This window comes from Lithobates pipiens, unplaced genomic scaffold (assembly GCF_037356315.1).
Source record: "Lithobates pipiens isolate NorthernLeopardFrog02 unplaced genomic scaffold, aLitPip1_a1.2 Scaffold_8, whole genome shotgun sequence".
In the NCBI taxonomy this organism is placed as follows: Eukaryota; Metazoa; Chordata; class Amphibia; order Anura; family Ranidae; genus Lithobates; species Lithobates pipiens.
This window is the reverse complement of record NW_027507903.1, coordinates 254022110-254045657: the sequence shown is the minus strand read 5'-3', so window position 1 is coordinate 254045657 and position 23548 is coordinate 254022110. Positions and strand designations below refer to the sequence as shown.

The following is a 23548-nucleotide window of genomic DNA, read 5'->3' as shown; positions in this document are numbered from 1 at the left end:
TACATACAAAAATTGTACTCACAATTATGCCCTGTACACACGATCGGATTTTCCAACAAAAATGTTGGATGTGAGCTTGTTGGCTTAAAGTCAGACCGTGTAGTATGCTCCATCGAACATTTGTGGTTGGACTTTCCGCCAAAAAATGTTGGCTAGCAGGTTCTTAAATTTTCCTCCAGCAAAACTTTGTTGTCTGAATTTCCGATCGTGTGTACAAAAGTCCGACGCACAAAAGTTCACGCAAGCTCAGAATCAAGCAGAAGGAGCTGCACTGGCTATTGAACTTCCTTTTTCTCGGCTCATTGTATGTCTTGTACATGACCACATTCCAACGTTCATAATTGTTGGCCAACATTTGTGTGAAGCCTCATACACACAATTGGACTTTAAACAAACTTTCCTGTGGATTTCTGTACAAAGGGTGTTGGCCGTAAACTTGTTAAGTATACACACGGCAGGACTTTTTCAGTCAACTCTCACCAAATCACGTGTTTTTTCTGCTCTTTACCGCCACCTTTGGTCAACTTCTGTATTGTCTGATCTTTTGCATTGGTTCTGAGCATGCGTGTTTGTAAAGTCCGATGGTTTTCTGTACACACGACCGGACTTTGCTGCATAGGAATTGCTGTCGAAAAGTGTCTGATGTAAATGGAAAAAGTTTGTCCGCTGGAGCATAGACACGGTCGGATATTGCCTTAAAACAGCTCATTTGCATGTTTGTTGTCAAAATGTCCGATCGTGTGTATGGGCCTTGTCTATGCAAGACAAGTTTGTATACAGATCGTGTGTACGGGGCTTTAGTGGAGTTTTTTTGGCCACAGACCACATTTTTCATGTCTTTTGTATGTATGTTAATTTCTTTTAAATACTTTTTTGATACTAATAAATACAATATATTTAATACTATTATTCCTGATCTTTTCACATTCCTTGAGCCTTAAAAGTCCCAATTTTTTTGAGGGGAGATTTCTTTCTGTATCCATACAAGGCATGTGGCCTTTTTAAGCAGATACACACAACCTCGTCTATTTTTTATTTGATTGATATTCCACACACATGGAAGTAGGTTCCGATCAATACCTAAGATATGGTTGTAACTTATGATCATAAGTGATCGATCACATCACTGTTTCCACCTTGTAATTTCATAATCTGATCGATTTGAATTACAATTATATTCATCTCAGTGCTGCCGATTGCTGCAAAACAATCCATAATTGTACGCTGTGGCGAATCGACTCAGTGGGCTATTTACTAAAACTGGTGTACTCAGAATCTAGTGTAGCTTCTAACATCAGCGTGTTTAATTAAAGTGATTGTAATCGATCACCTTGTAAAACAAGGTTTTAGCCCACTGTCTGCTAATTCTGGGTCACAGGCATGCACAAATAAGTGCATTTGGGCCCCACAAGAGAAGTATAGCCAAAAAGGCTTTAAAAAATATATATCAGACGCACTCAGCTTTCAGCTCCTCTTGCAGTATTTATTATCTTCATCTAGCATCTTCATTAACCGTTTCAGGTCCAATTCCAGCCCTAATTTTTGGCTAAATTCGGACCTGAAACGAACCAAAAGATGCACAGGACCCCTGTGCAAATTCGCATCGGAGCCGCTCCGGAGATATGGGAATCAGCTCCATAAAGAGCCAGTCTCAATATCCTGCTATTGCCAATTAGATGCGGGGGAACCTGCATCCAATTTGCAATAGTGCGAACCCAGCCTGAAGGTAGTAATAAACCCTCAGCATTTTTGAGTGTAAAACATTGTGCCCAATAAAATAAAAGTTCCCCAGTAAGCTATTTGTTCAAATTCTTTGCTGCCATCATATGCTCTCTCCATGCTGCTTACCTGAATTGTGGGTCTTCACAGAAAGAGTTACAAGTGAGCAGTGCAGGCTCGAGTCAGTCTGTTTGCTTGGATAAGGGAGAAGGAAGGAGGACGGAGGAGCAAGGGAGAGTCTTGCCATCCTAGGTTATGGGGTTTTGTGTCTCTATTGATGTATACAGTGTAGAGAGATACAACTCTAGTCCCTTCACGTGAAGGTAGCTCCATAAGACACTGCAAGAGAAAGGAGCCACCATGAAAGAGGAAACCTGGGGCAGCAGTCATGGCACCAGATTCAATTGGAATGTAGGTAAGGATAGAAAGATAAATAAGCAGTAAACTCAGTAGGTAATTAAATTACCATATTTATTGGCGTATAACACGCACAGGCATATAGCGCGCACATTCATTTTAAGAGGGAAGTTTCAGGAAAAAAAACTTACATTTTAAATAAGCAACTTTGAAGCAAAATAAAGGTCAGTGCCCATCTGCAGCCTAACCATTGCCATTAATGCAGCCTGATCAATGCCCACCTGCAGCCTCACAAGTGCCATCAATGCAGCCTCATCAGTCCACATCAATGCAGCCTCACCAATGCCATCAATGCAGCCTCATCAGTCCACATCAATGCAGCCTCACCATTGCCATCAGTGCAGCCTGATCGATGCCCATCTGCATCTTAGAGGGGACAGCGAGGGGGGCGGCATGAGCGCTAACAGATTACATACAGTGAGAAACTCCTATGATAGACATAACATTGGTCCAATGGTGACCCAGGCGATGGGACTTCCTATTACAGATGCCACCAAGTCAACAGGAGATTCTCACTGTATGTGAACTGATGGAAATCCTCCTGCCTCCTCCCTTTACCCTCCGGGGCAGCTAAAAATTAAGTATTGGCGTATAACACACACACGCTATTTGCACCTGATTTTCAGGGTGAAAAATTGCATGTTATACGCCAATAAATACAGTAGCTGCTAAAAGTGTTAACAAAAAAATCAGGGTTTAATATGACTTTAAAAAAATTATAAACCTGTATCTGAGGCAGTGAGGTAATGTTTCTTATTTATTTTGCCACCTCTACCTAACTGCGGATCATTCAGTAGAACTGTAGAGTCAAGTTTTTTGCAGAAAGGAGTCACAAGATTGTCTGCAGCTGTTTAAATACACAGCAAGAACTCTTCTTGTAGGCTTTCCCGCTAACTCTGCATATACACCAGACAAAATTCTCCCTCCATCTGTGTATTCTACAGTACATTATAGTCTCCATCTTTAGCAGTCATGGGATAAAAAAAAAAATTGATTCTGCAATCTCTTTTCACCAAAGCCTAAAATATAAGGGCAATGTATTTAGATTAAAAATGGCAGACTCTGTGTCTAATTTTGGCATCTCTCTGTCATTTGTCGTTGATTATTCCAAAAGGAACAAGCTGTAGGGCTCCTCATAAGTAATTGTCACTGCCAAAGAATGTTGATGTCAGTACCAAAGTACATTTGTTTGTAAGGATCTGATTTTATTTTTATTTTTTTTACTTCAGACTTATTGCAAAACCATCGAGCATATGGAAGCCATTGGACCATCGTGTGATGTAAGTTTTAATTAACTTTTCTTTTTTTCTCTAATAATGTAAAACTTTGTGTAGTGCTGGTATTTTTGCCTTGTAATGCTAAACTATGGATAATGCTATAAATTGGTATTTGGCTCCATCTAGTGGTATAAATGTAAAATGGACTTTGTTTATTTTCCATTTCAAGAGCATTGGGAAAGCCTAACAGGAAGTGACTTAATCGGTTTTCCTTTGCAAAAGGACTCACCTACCCAGAATGCCCACTTACTTACCCATGAATACTGAGTGGCTGAACTGCATGCTGGGTAGATTGTAAAATGGCCTGTGCGCCCATTTTCTTTCTCTTGTTCCTGGGACACATGGCCTGCTTGCAGGGCTCTGTGGGTGTATGTTGTCCTGTGGACAAATTCTCCTGCCTGAGCTGTGGATCTCTGCAGTTCCTCCAGAGTTATTATGGGCCTCTTGGCTGTCTGGCTGCTTCTGTGATTAATGCTCTCCTTGCCCCACCTGTCAGTTTAGGTGGATGGCCATGTCTTGGTAGGCAGTTGTGCCATACTCTTTCCGTTTTCGGATGGACTGAACAGTGCTCTGTGAGATGTTCAAAGTTTGTGATATTTTTTTTTAACCTAACCCTGCTTTAAACATCTCCACAACTTTATCCCTGACCTTTCTGGTGTGTTTCTTGGCCTTCATGATGCTGTTTGTTCACTAAGGTTCTCCAACAAACCTCTGAGGGCTTCACAAAATTATACTGAGATTAAATAACACACAGATGGACTCTATTTACTAATTAGGAGACATTTGAAGGCAATTGGTTCCACTAGATTTTAGTTAGGGGTATCAGAGTAAAGGGAGATGAATATAAATGCACGCCACACTTTTAAGATATTTATTAGCAAAATAATTTGAAAACCATTTATCATTTCTTTCCACTTCACAATTATGTGCCACTTTGTGTTGGTCTATCACATAAAACCCCAATGAAATTACATTTACATTTTTGGTTGTAACATGACAAAATGTGGAAAATTTCAAGGGGTATTAATACTTTTCCAAGGCACTGTATGTGGGTAGAACCACAAGACAATTAAGTAATAGACCGAGGGATCATTTCTCAGACATTAGGACCAACAAAAATACAAGTCTGGCTAGACACTTTCATTCTCTCCATCAACAGAGCACACAATCCCTTAAAGTCAAATCATTAAATGGATTTATTAATCTGTCTGTGGTGACGACCAATTCTCCCTCCTGTGTAGGATGGAGGTATTTTGGATTTCATATACCTAGAGGCCTTCATTTTGAATGGGGCATTACCCATTATTATGAGTAATCTGTTCTTCCTCCATCACAATGTTTCAATATGTTTCCTTGTCATTTTCTTTTCTTTCCTTTCCATCTGTTTTTTACCATCTACTTTTTCTTTCTTTTTTCTTTTTTATACCTTACATTCTCATGTTGCCCATATCAGAGTAGGAGTGACCTATGCTCTTCCTATTATATGCATTGATTGATACACATATAGATGTTCTTATAACATCTATATGTGTATCAATCACTTTTAATAAGAAGACACTCCAAAGCAACAGAAATAATGGAAATGTATTGGTGAACGATTTTCTTCTATATTCCATCAATAATTTGGAAAAATGTATAACAAATATTGTTATACATCTTTCCAAATTATTGATGGAATAGTTACCAATACATTTCCATTATTTCTGTTGCTTTGGAGTGTCTTCTTATTATCATTTCTTTCAATTTGGTTTTGTTCTTGATTATACATATTTATTTGTTTTTAATAAAAAAATTTTTTCTCAATAAACATCATTGGTTTCATGCTCACTGGGTTGACACACATAGGTGCACTTACCTTTTTCTGTTTATTATTTTTTTTCTTTTTCTATGGGGAATTGGTCACTTTAACCAATTAAGGACCAAACCTCGTTTTGAGATTTGTTGTTTACAAGTTAAAATATTTTTTTTTTTTGCTAGAAAATTATGTAGAACCCCCAAACATTATATATATATTTTTTCAGACACCCTAGAGCAGGGGTAGGCAACCTCGGCCCTCCAGCTGTGGTCAGGGCTGGACTGGGACAAAAATTTGGCCCTGGACTTCATTCAGACCAGCCCACTTTAATTTTGCAAACAAGCACAAAAACAGTATATAAAACTATACGTAATTGTGCAAAAAAACATAAGTAGCATAACATAAGGAGTCCTCACTAACCTCTTTTATTATTTCACTTATTCTCCTCTGTATTTTTCTCATCTTTCTCACATCACTGCGTGAAGTTGAGGGCAAGCCACACAGCCATTACTTTGTCACTGAAACCGGCCCACAGAGCCATCGGCCCACCGGGAAACTCCCTGTAGTCCCAATGGCCAGTACATGCCTGGCTGTGGTGAAACTACAAGTCCCATGAGACATTGCAAGACCCTGATAATCACAGGTATGACTCCTAGAGGCAGAGGCATGATGCTATTGGTAGCTTCAAAACAGCTGGAATGTCAAGGTTGCCTAGCCCTACGCTAGAAAATAAAATTGTGGTCATTGCAATACTTTATGTCAAATCATATTTCAGCAGCGGTCTTACAAGCGCAATTTTTTTGGAAAAAATACACTTTTTTAAATAAAAAATAAGACAACAGTAATGTTTGCCCAATTTCTTTCTATATTGTGAAAGACAATGTTACTCTGAGTAAATTGATACCCAACATGTCATGCTTCAAAATTGCACCCTCTCATGGAATGGTGAGAAACTTTGGTACTTAAAAATCTCCATTGGCGATGTTTAAAAATTTCTACAGGTTACCAGTTTTGAGTTACAAAGGAGGTCTTTTGCTGTAATTATTTATTTCGCTCTAACAATTACAGTGATACTTCACATGTGTGGTTTGAACATATGTTTTCATATGCGGGCGCAACATACATATGTGTTCGTTTCTGCGCGAGAGCTCAGTGGGACGGGGAGCTTTACATATATTTTTTTATTTTGTTTATTTTACTTTTTGATTTATATTTTTACACTGTCCTTTAAAAAAAATGGGGTCACTTTTATTCCTATTACAAGGAATGTAAACATCCCTTGTAATAGGAAAAAAAGGATGACAGGACCTCTGTAATGTGAGACCTGGAGTCAAAAAGGCCTCAGAACTCACATTTACACTTAAATAAAATAAAATAAAATTTCCCCTTTAAGACCATTGAGTGTAAATGACATTTGACGTCGCTTCTGTCATCCAATGCTATAGAGCCGAGTGGGGGTCATCTTTCCCTCACTCGGCTCCATGCTACTGAGGGGATAGCATCGGATCGTCTTTGCTGCTTCTGGCGGCAGAGACGACCAGAGCACGGCAGGAGCGGGGGCCCCTCTCCTGCCGCAGATAAAAGTGATCTTGTGGCGAATCTGCCGCAGAGATCACTTTCATCCTAAAAAGGACCACCCGCCATTGCAGAAAATACTGGGGTTATGGCAGCTATCTGCTGCCATAACCCCGGTATTCTATGTCAACGTACCGATCTACAGCTACGGTAGTTTGTGGTAAGTGCTTAACCACACAACTAAATAATGCTTTTTTGCAGTTTTGAGATGATTGGTTCTGTTGGTTTTGTCTTTGTATATATTTTTTGCCTACTGCAGAGCAGTGACTTTACAATTGTGATGCTTGTGACCAACTCTGATGTTTGTGTCCGATCTATTTATCTATTTGTTTACTTATTTGCTTGCTGGTTTGTGCAACTGTGCATTTTGTCTGCCCATGTCATCCATTTTTATCACATGACAGCCAATGATGCTTTTATAAACACCCCCATTATGCTCAGAACTCCCATGCCTATGATTAAGTTCCAAGGGGTGGAACAAAATGCCTGGCTGGGGTCCGGGCTGAGGCTGCTATTCACTTCACTTCACGCACACAGGTCTGCTTTTTGAAGCGCGGCTTATGGATCCTACCCTTTGACTTTGCTGCCTTCCACAAGACTTTGACTTTTGACTTTTGGAACTCTACAGGCCCTGATCTTGTGCATTCGGACACATGGACTTTGAAGGCCCTCCAACGACCCTCCCCCACTCCCACATGCGTCCTGTTCAGCACCATTAAACATTTCTTACCATTGTTGAAAATGTATATGATTCACACCAGCTGACCCTTTTACTGGTATTTGTACTATAATGCTTTACTTGATCACACTTGCCTTTTCATATGTGTAAACACCAGTACTAACAGCTGTTCTATGACCAACCACTTTCTGTATTGCATTGTGCGTGGCAACTTTTCGCATGATTTTAAATTAAAATATTGAAAAGAAAAATATAGCTTTTAGTGGTTGGATTATGTCACCATGCCTGACTATCCTCAGATGTCTACAGCCCCTTTCAATGGAAATAGGTTTTCATGAGCTTTTCCGACGCTTTTTTAGGGTGAAAGCGCCTGAAAAGCTCCTCAGTGTGAAAAAGGTGTCTTAGACCCCTTTCACACTGGGACGATTTGCAGGGTTTACAGCACTAAAAATAGCGCCTGTAAAGCGCCCTGAAAGAGGCGCTCCTCACACTCCAGTGTGAAAGCCCCGAAGGCTTTCACACTGGAGCGGTGCGCTGGTAGGACGGTAAGGCTCCTTTCACACTGGGGCGGTGCAGGCACCGGCGGTAAAAAGGTGTTATTTTTAGCACCACTTTACCGTTGTTTTAGCGGTAAAACCGCCCCGCTAGCGGCCGAGAAAGGGTTAAAACCACCGCAAAGCGCTGCTGCAGCGTCGCTTTGCTGGCGGTATAGCCGCGCTGCCCCATTCATTTCAATGGACAGGAGCGGTGAATGAGCGGTATACACACCGCTCGAAAGATGCTGCTAGCAGGACTTTTTTTACCGTCCTGCCAGCGCACCGCTCCAGTGTGAAAGCCCTTTGCGGTGGTTTTAACCTTTTCTCGGCCGCTAGCAGGGGGATGAACCCGCCCTACAAGCAGCCGAATAACGCCGCTAAACCAACGGTAAAGCGGTGCTAAAAATAGCGCTGTTTTACCGCCGGTGCCCCAGTGTGAAAGGGGCCTTAGGCAAATTTTACTGTAATTGAGCAGCAGCTCCTAATACCGCTCTTACAAGTTTAACCACTTCAGCCCCGGAAGGATTTACCCCCTTCCTGACCAGAGCACTTTTTGCGATTCGGCACTGCATCGCTTTACCTGACAATTGCGCGGTCGTGCGACGTGGCTCCCAAACAAAATTGAGCTTTCTTTTGGTGGTATTTGATCACCTTGTGGCTTGCATGTGGATTTTCTGAACACAAGTGGATTTTTTGAACTAAGTGGAGAGTTAATAACCAGGAGTTGTGCTTTGACTGCTTCTGCTTGACTGCTTCTGCTTGCAAGTGTTGTTTTTGGGGGTGTTTTATTTTCTCCCCTCCTTTATTTGATACATTTGCTAGTAGTTTTTAAAAGACCTTTTTTTTCTGACACTTTTTAAACAGCATTTTTTTTTTCCCCTCTTTCTTCCTGCCAAAACAGGGGAGGGGTTAATTGTTCACAGGTGTATAAAGGTAGTTATACAAACTCCCCCTTGAGCTTGCTCCCTGATTGTGGCTTGCATGTGGATTTTCTGAACACATGTGGATTTTTTGAACTAAAGACCCATACACACGATAGGACTTTGTACAAACTTTCCCTTGGATTTTTGTACAAAGGGCGTCGGCCCTAAACTTGTATTGCATACACACAGCAGGACTTTTTCAGCCAACTTTCACCAAATCACATGGTTTTTCTGCTCTTTACTGCCACCTTTGGTCAACTTCTGTATTGTTGTCTGATCTTTTGCATTGGTTCTGAGCATGCCTGTTTGTACTTTGTACAAAAGTCCTATGGTTTTCTGTACACACGATCAGACTTTGCTCCATCGGACTTTTGTTGCCAGAAAGTTTGTCCGTTCCCACAGCCAACAAAAGTCCGATGAAAACCAAAAAAGTTTGTCTGATGGAGCATACACACGGTCGGATGTTGCTCCAAAACAGCTAATTTGCATGTTTGTTGTCAAAAAGTCTGATCGTGTGTATGGGCCTTAAGTGGAGAGTTAATAACCAGGAGTTGTGCTTTGACTGCTTCTGCTTGACTGCTTCTGCTTGCAAGTGTTGTTTTTGGGGGTGTTTTATTTTCTCCCCTCCTTTATTTGATATATTTGCTAGTAGTTTTTAAAAGACCTTTTTTTTTCTGACACTTTTTAAACAGCATTTTTTTTTTCCCCTCTTTCTTCCTGCCAAAACAGGGGAGGGGTTAATTGTTCACAGGTGTATAAAGGTAGTTATACAAACTCCCCCTTGAGCTTGCTCCCTGATTGTGGCTTGCATGTGGATTTTTTGAACTAAGTGGAGAGTTAATAACCAGGAGTTGAAAACAGGAGTCTCTAACCTCCATCCTCCCCTCCATTTTAAAGATCCCACTGCAAGGGGCAACCAGACAGCTTTCCAGAAACATCAGGCTGACAGCAAGCCAGATTCACCGGAACCAGAGTGTTTAAAGGGGACAACCGCAGCCAGGTAAGCTCGCACCTCCACCCCCCCCCCCCCAGTGATTGTTCCAGGGACTCCGTCCGACCGCCTACGGGGGTCAGGAAGGAATTTTTGCCCCACTGGTGCATTTGGCTGCTACTGTCAGGGGGTTTTTCGCCTTCCTCTGGAACAACCATAGGTTAGCATACCCCTACCTCCGGCCTCCTTTCCATTTTTTACGCTATCCTAGGACGACTATTCCAGATCACAGCCAGACTTCTTTTCTAAGCGGAGACCTCAACCTTAAGTAAAGGCAGCTGGAACAGCCAGCAACCGAATACAGCCAGCAACCGAATACAACAACTCCTTCCGCATCCATATAGGCATCCCCTGATCAACTTGCGCGCTAATAGCCTCAAGCACGGCGGCAAGCCTGATACCTAGCCCCACCTCAGGATCAATACCCTGATCAGGATCATCATCTTAGGCCCATAGTACCATCAACAGCATCCACAAACCATGTGCTACTTCAAATACTCAGCTGAAGTTCTGCACAGACTAAGGAACATCAACACCACATTGCCATCTTCCATACAAAAAATACTTCAAAGAGAACAACTATTAAAAACCGGACGACAACCAGCTCCCAACCACAGGAAGACATCTACTCGACCACTACAATTAGATTGCGCCTTGATTAACGCCAGGTCTGCAGTCAAACATAGACTGGAAGTACACGACTTCATCATCGAGAACAATGTAGACTGCCTCTTCATCACCGAAAGCTGGTTAACCTCTGACTGCAACACCATCCTCACCGAATTGGTGCCGGAAAACTACAGGATCATAACCGAACACCGGATAGGGAAAAAAGGAGGAGGCCTAGCAGTGATCTTTAAAGGTCACCTTGATCTCACTAAACCATCAGCTCAGAACCCAGTGTCTTTTATGGAAACCCTGACGCTACATTTTCAACCAACACCCCATGACACCACTCATATTCTACTGTGCTACAGACCACCGGGACCAAAGTCCAATCTTCTTTCACCCCTCACGGAATCCTTTGCAATGCACACCCTAAAATTCAAAAATTTCCTGGCACTCGGAGATTTCAACCTTTGGGCAAACGAGCCTAAAGACCCCATCGCGACTGCCTGCATCAATCAACTAGAAGAACTGGGTCTACAGCAACTGATAAAGACTCCCACGCATGGGTCAGGACACACCCTGGACCTCATTTTCAAACAGAACATCGACGTCAACATACTCGACAACATAACTCTGCCATGGACGGATCACCACGCCATCAAATTCAAAATCGCTACCAACATCACCAACGCAAAACGGAAACCTGTAACAACGCACTGGACCAGATCGCATAAAAAACTGTACTCCGAAGCCTTCAAAACCACTCTGTCCAAAAAAATATCTACAATAACCTTAAACCACTCTACGGAGGAAACACTCAACTCCCTGAACAAGACATTACTGCAATCAGCAGACTCGGTAGCACCAAAACGCAGGGCTCTCATCAGGAAGAAAAATGCTGGATGGTTTAATAGCTCCCTCTCCGTACTAAAGCAAGAACGCAGAAGAGCGGAAAGAACATGGAGAAGAAATCCCACCGAGGAAAACCTATTTAACTACAAAGGTCTGACAGAGAATTATCGGAAAGCAATCTTCAAAGCCAAAAAGGACCACTTCTCATATACAATCTCAACGGCCGCAAACCAACCACGGGAACTGTTTAAACTGGTTAATCAATCAATGAATCCGGTTTGTCTAGAACCCCCAGAAAGCGAATCCCAGGATTACTGTGACAAACTGTCGGATTTTTTCATCGATAAAGTCAAAACCATCAGGGAAACAATTTGTCAGAAGAAAACATCCAACCTCAGCCAGCAAAAACATAAAGAGGATGTCCGCACCAACATACCGCAACCGCCAAAATTTTCACTATCCCCAATTACCGTAGACACCGCAAAAAACATCATTAATAAACTGCGTGACAGTACCTCACCTATTGACATCATCCCCACAAAACTACTGAAAGAATGCTCCGACATCGTGGCTCCAACCATAACCCACCTCATAAACCGATCATTCCACGAAGGGATTGTTCCCAGCATCCTCAAACAAGGCATTGTCAAACCTCTACTCAAGAAACCAAACCTGGACCCTCAGGATCCAAACAACCGTAGGCCGATTACACCATTTCTAAGATCATGGAGAAAGCTGTAGTACATCAGCTACAACTTCACCTGGATACTCACAAACTCCTGGACCCGCTGCAATCAGGCTTCCGCCCGGGTCATGGAACAGAAACAGCTCTCCTCAAGATTTGGGATGACGCCCTCGAAGCAGCAGATGACGGAGAGCCGTGTCTCCTCGTACTGCTAGACCTAAGTGCAGCGTTTGATACAGTAGATCACAATACTCTACTCGTCCGCCTCACAGAAGTAGCCGGAGTCCAAGACATAGATCTCCATTGGTTCGCGTCCTTCCTAGGAAATCGGTCACAGACAGTGAAACTAGGAAAATTCCTCTCCGAAACTCGGGCAGTCATCTGCGGAGTCCCTCAAGGCTCTCCATTGTCACCCGTTCTCTTCAACATTTACCGTATATACTCGAGTATAAGCCGAGATTTTCAGCCTCTTTTTTGAGGCTGAAAGTGCCCCCCTCGGCTTATACTCGAGTCATCGCTGTCTGTCTGCCCGATCAGCGTGTCGAGCAGACAGACAGCGGCCATTCTAGGATTCAAAGGCCGCGCCTCCGTCTCCGCCTTCGCCTGTGATAGGCGGAACACTGAATTTCCCAGCAGTCTGTGTTCCGCCTATCACGGACGTCCTCTCATCCTCGTCCGTAGTATGAGGATGAGCGGACGTCCATGATAGGCGGACCACTGACTGCTGGGAAATTGAGTGTTCCGCCTATCACGGACATCCGATAGGCGGAACACTCAATTTCCCAGCAGTCAGTGGGAAATTGAGTGTTCCGCCTATCACCGACGGAGGCGCGGCTTTTGAATCCTAGAATGGCCACCGACGAAGAGCTGCGGGACGGGCCGGGACGCAGGCCGGGACGGGCCGGGACGCAGGCCGGGACGGGACGCAGGCCGGGACGCAGGCCGGGACGGGACGCAGGCCGGGACGGGACGCAGGCCGGGACGGGACGCAGGCCGGGACGGGACGCAGGCCGGGACGGACACAGGCTGGACGGACACAGGCTGGACGGACACAGGCTGGACGGACACAGGCAGGCTGGACACAGGTAGGCTGCACGGACACACACACACACACACACACACACACACACACACACACGGATGCATGCACACACAGGGATGGATGGACACACACGGATGCATGGACACACACACACACACACACACACACACACACACACACACACACACGGATGCATGCACACACAGGGATGGATGGACACACACGGATGCATGGACACACACACACACACACACACACACACACACACACACACGGATGCATGCACACACACAGGGATGGATGGACACACACACACACGGATGCATGGACACACACACACACACACGGATGCATGGACACACACACACACACACGGATGCATGGACACACACACACACGGATGCATGGACACACACAGGGATGGACGACACACAGGGATGGACAGGCATGTCTCACCCTCGGCTTATACACGAGTCAATAATTTTTTCCAGTTTTTTGGGGGTAAATTGGGGACCTCGGCTTATATTCGGGTCGGCCTATACTCGAGTATATACGGTACATTCGCCCACTCCTTCAAATCATCAGATGCTCAGATCTCTGCTTCCACTCTTACGCTGACGACACACAACTTTATTTCCGGATCAATGGAAAAAAAGATCACCAACAACAACTTGAAAACTGCCTCAAATCAATAGAGGACTGGATGACCACCAACTCCCTCCAGCTGAACCAATCAAAGACAGAGCTTCTTATCTTACACCCAAATCATAAGCCCGCAACCAAAACCTCCTGGTCTCCACCAACCGTCTTTGGGCAGACTATCTCCCCAAAGACCAAAGCGAAGAGTCTCGGGGTTATTTTAGACGCACAAATGTCAATGGATGCGCAAATAGGATCTGTAGTCAGTCGATCTCACCATCTACTGCGCATGCTTCGCAGACTCATCCCTTTTATCCCAAAGAATGACAAAGCAGTGGTAGTTGGAACAATCATTAATTCAGGACTGGACTACGCAAACTCGCTTTACATAGGATTACCACAATATCAACTTGCGCGATTACAACTGATCCAAAACACGGCGGCAAGGCTGATAACAGGAAAAAAACCCTGGGAATCCATTTCTCCTTCACTGAGGAGCTTACATTGGCTAACCGTAAAAAATCGGATAACGTTCAAGACCCTTTGCCTCACCCACAAATGCGTGCATAGAGAAGCTCCGCAATACCTAATGGAGAAAATAAATCATTACACACCAAACCGCAGTCTTCGATCAGCCAACAAAAACCTCCTCCTCGTGCCCAAAGCCCGGTATAAATCCAAGGGTGATCGGAGATTCGCTGTCCAAGGGCCTCTGCTATGGAATGCTCTACCAATCAACATCCGCCTGGAAGAAAATCACCTGGCTTTTAGGAAAAAACTCAAGACCTTCCTCTTTTAGCAGCTGATCAAAGCTCGCCACAGCGCCTAGAGGCGATTCAGTTCGCATTGTGCGCTATATAAGTATTTCATTCATTCATTCATTTCATTCATTCACCTCTGTGGTTTTTATTTTTTACGCTATAACCAAAAAAAGAGCGACCATTTTGAAAAAAATGCATTATTTTAACATTTTTGCTATAATAAATATCCCCCAAAAATATATTAAAAAACATATTTTTTCTTCAGTTTAGGACGATACGTATTCTTCTACATATTTTTGGTTAAAAAAAATTAGCAATAAGCGTTTATTGATTGGTTTGCGCAAAAGTTATAGCATCTACAAAATAGGGGATAGTTTTATGGCATTTTTATTAATATTTTTTTTTTACTAGTAATGGCGGCAATCAGCAATTTTTTATCGTGACTACGACATTATGGTGGACATATATTGGACAATTTTTGGGACCATTGGCATTAAAACAGCGATCAATGCTATAAAATTGCATTGATTATGGTAAAAATGTCACTGGCAGTGAAGGGGTTAACCACTAGGGGGTGGGAGGGGTTAAGTGTGTCCTAGGGGAGTGTTTCTAACTGTCTGGGTGATGGTTTGTGTGTGACATGACACTGATCGCTGCTCCCGATGACACGGAGCAGACGATCAGTGTCCTGTCATTAGGCAGAACGGAGAGATGCTGTTTACATCAGCATCTCCCTGTTCTTCAGCTCCGTGACACGATCGTGGGTATTCCCGGGGCGATCGAGTCCGGGGTCCCACGGGCACGGTCACGGAGCTCGCGGCAGGCGTGCGGCGGGAAATTCAAAGTGACGTGCCATTCTGCAGACGTATATATGCCGACAGCGGTCGGCAAGTGGTTAACTTGATTGAACATTTCTAACGCATATTTATAAAAAGTTTGCACCATACTTAAACATGTCACTTTTTCAGTGTCAGCAGGAGAATGGTTGTTCCTCTTTCCAATCAGTTATCATCTATTAAACCCCTCTAATATTAGACCTTAAAGCAGAACTAAACCCTTCTATCTTTTACAGCCACAGAAGCTGCCTATCTTGACATTTGTTTAACCATTTCACCCCCGGAAGATTTTACCCCCTTTCTGACCAGAACACTTTTTACAATTTAGCACTGCGTTGTTTTAACTGACAATTGTGCGGTCATGCAATGCTGTACCCAAACAAAATTTGCATCCTTTTTTTTTCCACAAATAGAGCTTTGTTTTGGTGCTATTTGATCACCTCAGCGGTTTTTATTTTTTTCTCTATAAACAAAAATAAGCGACAATTTTGAAAAAAATATATATTTTTGACTTTTTGCTATAATAAATATCCCCCAAATAAAAAAATAAATAAAAAATCTTCAACAGTTTAGGCTGATATATACTCTTCTACATATTTTTGGTAAAATCGCAATAAGTGTATATTGATTGGTTTGCGCAAAAGTTATAGCGTCTACAAACTATGGGAAAGATTGATGGCATTTTTATGTCATTTTTATGCCATTTTTATTATATATATATATATTTTTTACTAGTAATGGTGGTGATCTGCGATTTTTAGCGGTATTGCGACATTGCAACTGACAGATTTTGAAACATTTTTGTGACCATTGACAATTATACAGCGATCAGTGCTATAAACATGCACTGTACTGTGTAAATGTCACTGGCAGGGAAGGGGTTTAGGCTCGGTTCACACAGTGAGCAGCGCCGCAGACCTGCACACGATCAGCGGCGACTTGCAAAACGACTTCTGTATAGAAGTCAATGCAAGTCGCCCGAAGTCGCCGCAAAAGTAGTACAGGAACCTTTTTTCTAAGTCGGAGCGACTTGAGTCGCTCCTATTAGAACGGTTCCATAGTACAGAACGGAGCGCGACTTGTCAGGTGGCGAAGTCGCCTGGACAAGTCGCCCCTGTGTGAACCGAGCCTAACACTAGGGGGCGATCAAGGGGTTAAATCAGTGGGTTTGGTTTCGTATTGAATTAAAGTGTAGCTATGTTCAAGATGCAAAATCATATATCCATTTCCATATTGTACTTCAATTATTTAGCTTACAATATTAGTCTGAATGATCCTAAAGTTTCTAAACACATAGCATCTCATTGCATTACATTGTAAAAAAAATCTTGTGTACTGCGTTTTGGGTGCATTGGCCTGCACTTCAAATTCAAGTCAATTGTAACGAAATCCACACCATAAGTGCATCAACCATTTTCAACCCACATCAATGTAAGACATGTCTACACGTATTTCTGCTGTGAACGTAGCCGGAGAATGCCAACTGTGGGCCAGTACAAAGATTTCAAACTTTAGTCCTAAAATACCACTATAGCACTGTTTACATAAACTCAGGGGCGGACTGACCATTCGGCCACTCGGGCACCCCATCAGGGCTGCCAGCCTCAGTAAAACCAGGGACAGTATGTAAAAATCTGTTTTTTTTTTTTACATCTGTCTCTGAAATGTCCCTTACCGACATCCTTTTGGTCTAAAAATTCAGAGATTATAGCTGCCCCACCTCTCCAGTACCTTCTTAGCCAATAGAAACATGTCTGTGTATACTGTGTGTACATATATGTGTACACTGTGTGATTGTATACTGTGTGGCCCCATAATCTCTGATTGCCTGGGGGCCCCATAATCTCCTATTGCCTGGGGGCCCCATGAGTTGTCAGTCCGCCCCTGCATATACTGTATGTGGTATAGAAGGATGTGTGATAAAATCTTGCTTGCTGCAATGCTGCTGTGTTTTTTCAGCAAAACACTTGTTTTTATAAGTATAAATGGTAAGGCACGTGGGGGGGCGTGGCCTGCTGCTGCATGGTGTAGGACGCTCTTTCTGTGAGCTCCGGCTGCCTATCATCCTTTCTACCATCCTTGCGGACCCGAGAGACTCCTTTACCCGCTACACTACTCTGCCTCCCTCGGGAGAACCACCCGCGTTCATGTCGCCGCCAAAGAAATCCCAGGGAGCCCTTGCTAAGTTGGGAAAGTTTCGCGCGGATGCTCCGGACCTCGTGGAGGAAGATGGCGCCGCTCCGGGCCCGGCCGCCGAGAATCCTCCCTCAGGCGACACGGCGCGCATTCTTGAGGCCGTAACCCTTTGCCGAACCTCCCTCACCTCCAGGATAGAGGAGGTGAAGGTTGACATCTCCCTCATCCGCCAGGATATGCACAAATTGAGGGAGAGGGTCGGTGAAACGGAGCGCAGGCTGGGCCAGCTGGAGGATGACATCCCTCCCCTTCAGATCTCCACTGAACGACTGCAGCACCAGCTCACCGCTGTCCTGTGCAAACAGGACGAACTCGAGAACAGGATGCGACGCTGTAACCTTCGCTTTGTAGGGTTGCCGGAGAAGGCGGAGGGCTCTGACCCCCCCGCATTCCTTGAACGCCTGCTAATTGCCAACTTTGGCCGGGAGGCCTTCTCGTCCACCTTCGCTGTTGAGCGCGCCCATCGCCTAGCCTCAAGACCTCCGCCCCCAGGTGCCCCACCGCGAACATTCATCGCAAAGATGCTCAATTACCGCGATCGGGACACGGTCCTGCGCCTCACCAGGGAGAAGGGTAATATCCCCTATGATGACAAACGTATCGCGGTGTTCCCGGACTTCTCCGCAGAGATTCAGAAGAAGAGGGCCCAGTTCACGGAAGTCAAGCGCCAACTCCGCATCCGTCATTTAGTGTATGCTATGATGTTCCCTGCTCGGCTCCGCGTGGTGCGTGATGGCAAGGCACACTTTTTTGAAGATCCCTCGGCTGCTCTTTCCTGGCTGGAGCAGCGCCCGGACGATGCCCCTGCCTGACCCTGCTGGTCTCTGTGTGACATCTATGTGGCCCTGCAGTTGTTCCTTCTCTGCAACAGTTAACCGTCAACCATGCCACTAGCCGTGAGTACCTTTGATTCCTTGTCACCCTCCCCTGGCACGCTGGGCCCCCCCTCTCCCCTGCTACTTTACAGAGCCTGCGTGCTTCTATTTGTACTTTGCATGCCCTTGCATGTGCTGCATGTCGCCCTGACTTTGCTTTCCCTGGGTCCCCTCGTCCCACAAACATTATTGCAGCCGGGGACATGGACACCGTGTTTGGCGAAGACCCTTCCATGCCGAACCCTCCTACCCGGCCGCACTGCACAGTTGACTTCTGTTCGCCCCCAATCCCGGCTGGGAAGGTGCCCGGTCACATATGCTCTACGCTCCTGTACGCCTCTCCTGCTACCCATGGTGGCCGGGCGCACTCCCCACTGTCATTTCAAGAAATGTTTCCCTGGCCGGCCTCAGTTCCCCTATGTTTTGCGGGTTACTGTGCACTTGGTTTGCCCTGCCGGTCCAGTGTAGGCACTGTACTGTTATTCTTTGTTTTTTTCAGTTCTTGTTTGTTGCTAACACACCATGTTTTTTTTCTGTTTGAATTTACCAATCCATGTCTGACAGATACTCTGCTACCTGTTCATGTATCTCATGTATTGCCTGTGCTACCTCTGGTATGTGTTTGTATTCTGGGGATAGCCCCCGTGATGGGTGGTGGTGGTGTACTCACCCTGTATGCCGCCCCTCGCGGGGGCTCCCACGGGCTGGTGGCTGGGGCATTCTGGGTACCACTTGTTTCATTATCCTGCACTGTGCCTTCCATTTGCTATGGCGACCCTTAAGGTAGTCACGTGGAATGTGCGTGGCCTGCGGGAGAGATCAAAGAGGGTTGCGGTGCTATCCCACCTTAAACAGTTACGGGCTGATGTAATGGTTCTGACTGAGACGCATATCACGGGCCAGCTGCAGTTATCCCTTAAAAAACCGTGGGTGGGATGGATGTATCATGCTCCCTATACTAACAATTCTAGTGGTGTTGCTGTCCTGGTGGCCAAATCTGTCCAATTCCGCCTACATGATTTACAATCCGATAGACGGGGTCGCTTTCTATTTCTGCATGTCACGATCGGGGGTCTTGAATTTTTGTTGTTAGCCTTCTACATTCCCCCACCTTTTCAGTTTGAGGCCCTCCAGCAGGGAATTGATTTTATGCTGCAACATCCCTCTCTGCCGACTCTATGGCTGGGTGATTTTAATTCTGTAGTGTCCCCTGTCCTGGATAGACTTACCCGCTCCCCTGGTCCCTCTTCTCCCTCGGGTCGGACTAGATTCGGCAATTTTCTTGCCGAGTTTGCCTTGACAGACGTGTGGAGGTATAGTTATCCCACCCGTAGGGAGTACTCCTGCTTCACGCCAGCGCATGATGCAATGTCCAGGATAGACCTGATCCTGTGTTCCCCTACCCTGCTTCCATGCCTTTTGGATGCTGGGATTGGGACTAGGGTCTTGTCCGATCACTCACCTTGCTGGGCCCGGTTTCGTCTACCCTCCGCTTCGGTATCCCGCCTGTGGAGGTTGAACCCGTTCTGGCTGACGGTCCTTCCTGATCTGGAGGCCGTTCAGAGGGAGTGGATTCATTATTTTCGGACTAATATGGACTCTGCACCGCTTGGGCTGGTCTGGGAAGCTTTTAAATTGCACGCCCGCATGTTTATGTCTACTCGTGTTAATCAGTTTAAGAAATCCTCGGGACTGGCGTTGCAGCAGGCCGAGGAGTTGCTGTGGGAGCTGGAGAGCGCGTTTTTTGCGCATCCCACTCCCTCCAACTCCTCTAAACTGAGACTACAGTCTAGACTCACCGATCAGCTGCACCTGGCTGGGGCGGAGAGGAAGGTCTTTTTCAGCAAGCAAAGAGTTTATGAATATGGAGAGAGGGCTGGGAAACTGCTGGCCTACATGGCACATCTGGACCACAGCCCTCCGGTTGTGGTGCAGCTCCTGTCTGCGGCGGGAGTCACGCTGTCGGATCCACAGGAGGTGGCTCAGGAGTTTCGGCGCTTTTATGCCGAATTATATACCTCTGAAGCTGACGGCTCCTTGGACGACTTGCGTGCCCTGCTGCAGACGGTTGACTTCCCGGTTCTCACGGACTCCCAGGTGGAGATTCTGGAGGCTCCCATCACAGAGGAGTGTATAGCAGAAGCGATAGCTTGCTTGCCACCTTCTAAGGCCCCAGGCTCAGATGGCCTTCCTCGGGAGTTTTACACCCAGTTTCAGGAGGCCCTGATCCCCAAGCTCCATCTGCTATACACCCACATATTTGATACCGGCGTACTCCCTCGCTCCATGAACGAAGCGCTGCTTGTCCTTATTCCCAAGCCGGGTAAGGACCCCCTCTCCCCCGAATCATACAGACCCATCTCGCTCCTGCAGCTGGATGTTAAAATTTTGGCCAAAATTCTTGCTCTCAGACTCAACAAGGTAATACTCCATCTCATACACACGGATCAGACAGGCTTCATGCCCAGGAAAAATACTGCCTTTAACCTAAGACGACTGTTTATGAACCTACAGGCCTCTCATGACAATATTGGTTCCAGGGTTGTTGTTAGTTTGGATGCTGCTAAGGCGTTCGACTCGGTGGAGTGGGGGTATTTGTGGGAATGCTTGCACAGTTTTGGCTTTGGCCCTAAATTTGTGCGTTGGATACAGCTTCTTTACCAGGCCCCCACTGCCCGAGTTCTTGTCAATGGCCATATCTCCAGCCCTTTTTCCCTGGCGAGGGGCACGCGACAGGGCTGCCCCATTTCGCCCATGTTGTATGCATTGGCGGTGGAGCCCCTGGCGATTGCCATCAGAGCGCACCCGGGTATCCGCGGCCTCCGCGTGGGTCAGTTATCGGAGGTTATCAGCCTCTATGCGGATGATATGTTGCTATATTTGGAGGACGCTGGCCCCTCCCTGGCGGCGGTTTTGGAGGTGGTTCGCAGCTTTGGTGCTTTTTCGGGCCTCCGCATAAATTGGTCCAAGTCCCAAATTCTCCCCATCGATATCACAGCCCCCACTACGGCGCAGACCTTATTACCTCTCGAGTGTACGGACCGCATTAAATACCTTGGTGTACACTGCTCTCGCTCCCCCGCGGACTATGTTGGCCTCAACCTTGAGCCCCTTTACCCCCTTTTGAAACGGAAGACCCAGGTGTGGTCCAGGCTCCCCCTCGGGGTCATGGGCCGCCTGGGTCTCGTTAAAATGATTCTACTCCCTAAACTCCTTTACATTTTTTGGCATGCCCCACTTCATATACCGTCGCGACTGTTCCGTGATATGGAATCGATTCTCAACTCCTTTGTATGGGGCTCTTCCAGGCATAAGTTGGCCTGGCAGACCCTCAAGTGCCCGGTTCGTCTTGGCGGCGCTGCCCTCCCCGACCTGGAGCTGTACTACTTGGCCTCCCAGCTTTCCCACTTTTATTATTTGAACACGTATGACAAACTAAGGTACTCCCTCCTGGTGTGTGCCGTGATTACAGATGTCATTGCGCATCCCTTCCAAATACTCTTTTGCAGGCATAGAGCTGTCCCCTACCTGTCTTATAAGCACACTATGATTGCGCACCACTGCCGATTGTGGCGGGTGGTGCAGTCCAGATCTGGGGCCCCCTCCTTGCATGCACATACACCTCTCTGGGACAACCTCGATATCCCGGAGTTGCTGGGTATACCGGACTACAAAATATGGATATGTAAAGGGGTCATATACCTGTCTCAATTTTATGCGAGTCACGGTGTTAAGACTTTTCAGGCTCTCAAGGATGAGTTTGGCCTCCCGAACCATCTGTTTTTCCGCTACCTGCAGGTCCGCCATGCACTGCAAACTCAGTTTGGTACTGCGCCTCCGATTCTGGTGCGTACCCCCCTGGCGAGCCTGGCTCTTGGCAGTGATTCGTATAAACTTACCTCCACCATTTATGCACACCTCCTCACTCCTCGGGCTACGGCCCATGCTTATAGTCTTAAACCTAGATGGGAGGCTGACATTGGACCGATAGAAGACGAGCACTGGGGTGAGATGCTGTCGGTGTCGACGGAGGTCTCCCCCAGACTGTCGGATAGGCTGACTCACCTGTATATACTCCATCGCTCCTATGTCACCCCGGGAAGGTTGGCTAAGTACAAACCCGGACTTGATCCTGCATGTCCCCGCTGCGGCGACCCAGCCAGTACGTTTTATCACCTCATCTGGACTTGTCCCCCCATTCAGAGGTATTGGGCTCAAATAATCCAATTCCTGCATGACCATATGGGGTCCCCCCTCACACTTTGCCCACGCCAGTGTATCCTCGGCCTTCTCCCCCTTCAGGACGAACGTAAATACCTTAGGATACTTTTACAAGAGACTCTTTTCGCGGCTAGAATGCAGATTGCCCGACTGTGGCTCAGACCAGACCCCCCGACGCTCCAGCAGTGGAAGAGAGCTGTTAATCAGACTATACCCTACAAAAGACTTATTTATTCCAACCGAGGGTGCCCTGCCAAGTTCCATAAAATATGGGATGTGTGGCTGGATACTCCCCTTAGCTGCACTGGGTAGATGATGTATATTGGGGGGTGGCAACAATCCTCTCTACCAACTCTGTATGGGCACTTTACTATGTGTATACATGTATTACCCGTATTCATGATTTTTGTTTACGCTGTGTTTCTTTACCTGTCACTTCGAACATGGAGTGTATCCCTTTTCATGGTGTGAGGCGCCTGTTGCGCCTAATTTTTGTTTGAGTATTGTAATGTCATGTTTTTTCTTTTATGCTCAATAAACTTCACTTTGGTTAAAAAAAAATGGTAAGGCACGTAAAACACATCTTAAAGTGGAACTTTATTCTTTAAATCAACATTGACTATTTATAATTCTTATGCTGCTAGTATTAGTAAATAGATAAGGAAGTAGATCATAAATGACAGCATACATCCCAGGAGCCTTCGGGGGGGAGTTAGGTTTTTCTAAGTTAAGCACACCTTCCTGCCTGCATGCCTGAGCTAAAGGGGAGATGGATTCGAGGAAGTAAATACTACAATCATCTGCCCCTACTAAAGATGGCTAAGACCAGAAATGCTAGGGGGTTGTTTTTCAGAAAATAAAGCATGGAGACGTGGATGGATGGGTACGTTTACTTTGAATATTAAAAATTAATTAAAGGA

At 45.7% G+C, this 23548-nt stretch overlaps 1 protein-coding gene across 1 annotated transcript in view; it reads left to right on the top strand.

The window, feature by feature from the left end:
* Positions 1–23548, top strand: part of PLXNC1 (plexin C1) — a 160330-nt gene that overhangs the window by 38306 nt on the left and 98476 nt on the right. Inside the window, exon 9 of the mRNA XM_077470617.1 lies at positions 3366–3416. Within this exon, the coding sequence (XP_077326743.1) occupies positions 3366–3416 (51 nt within the window). The remainder of the gene's footprint in view (positions 1–3365; positions 3417–23548) is intronic.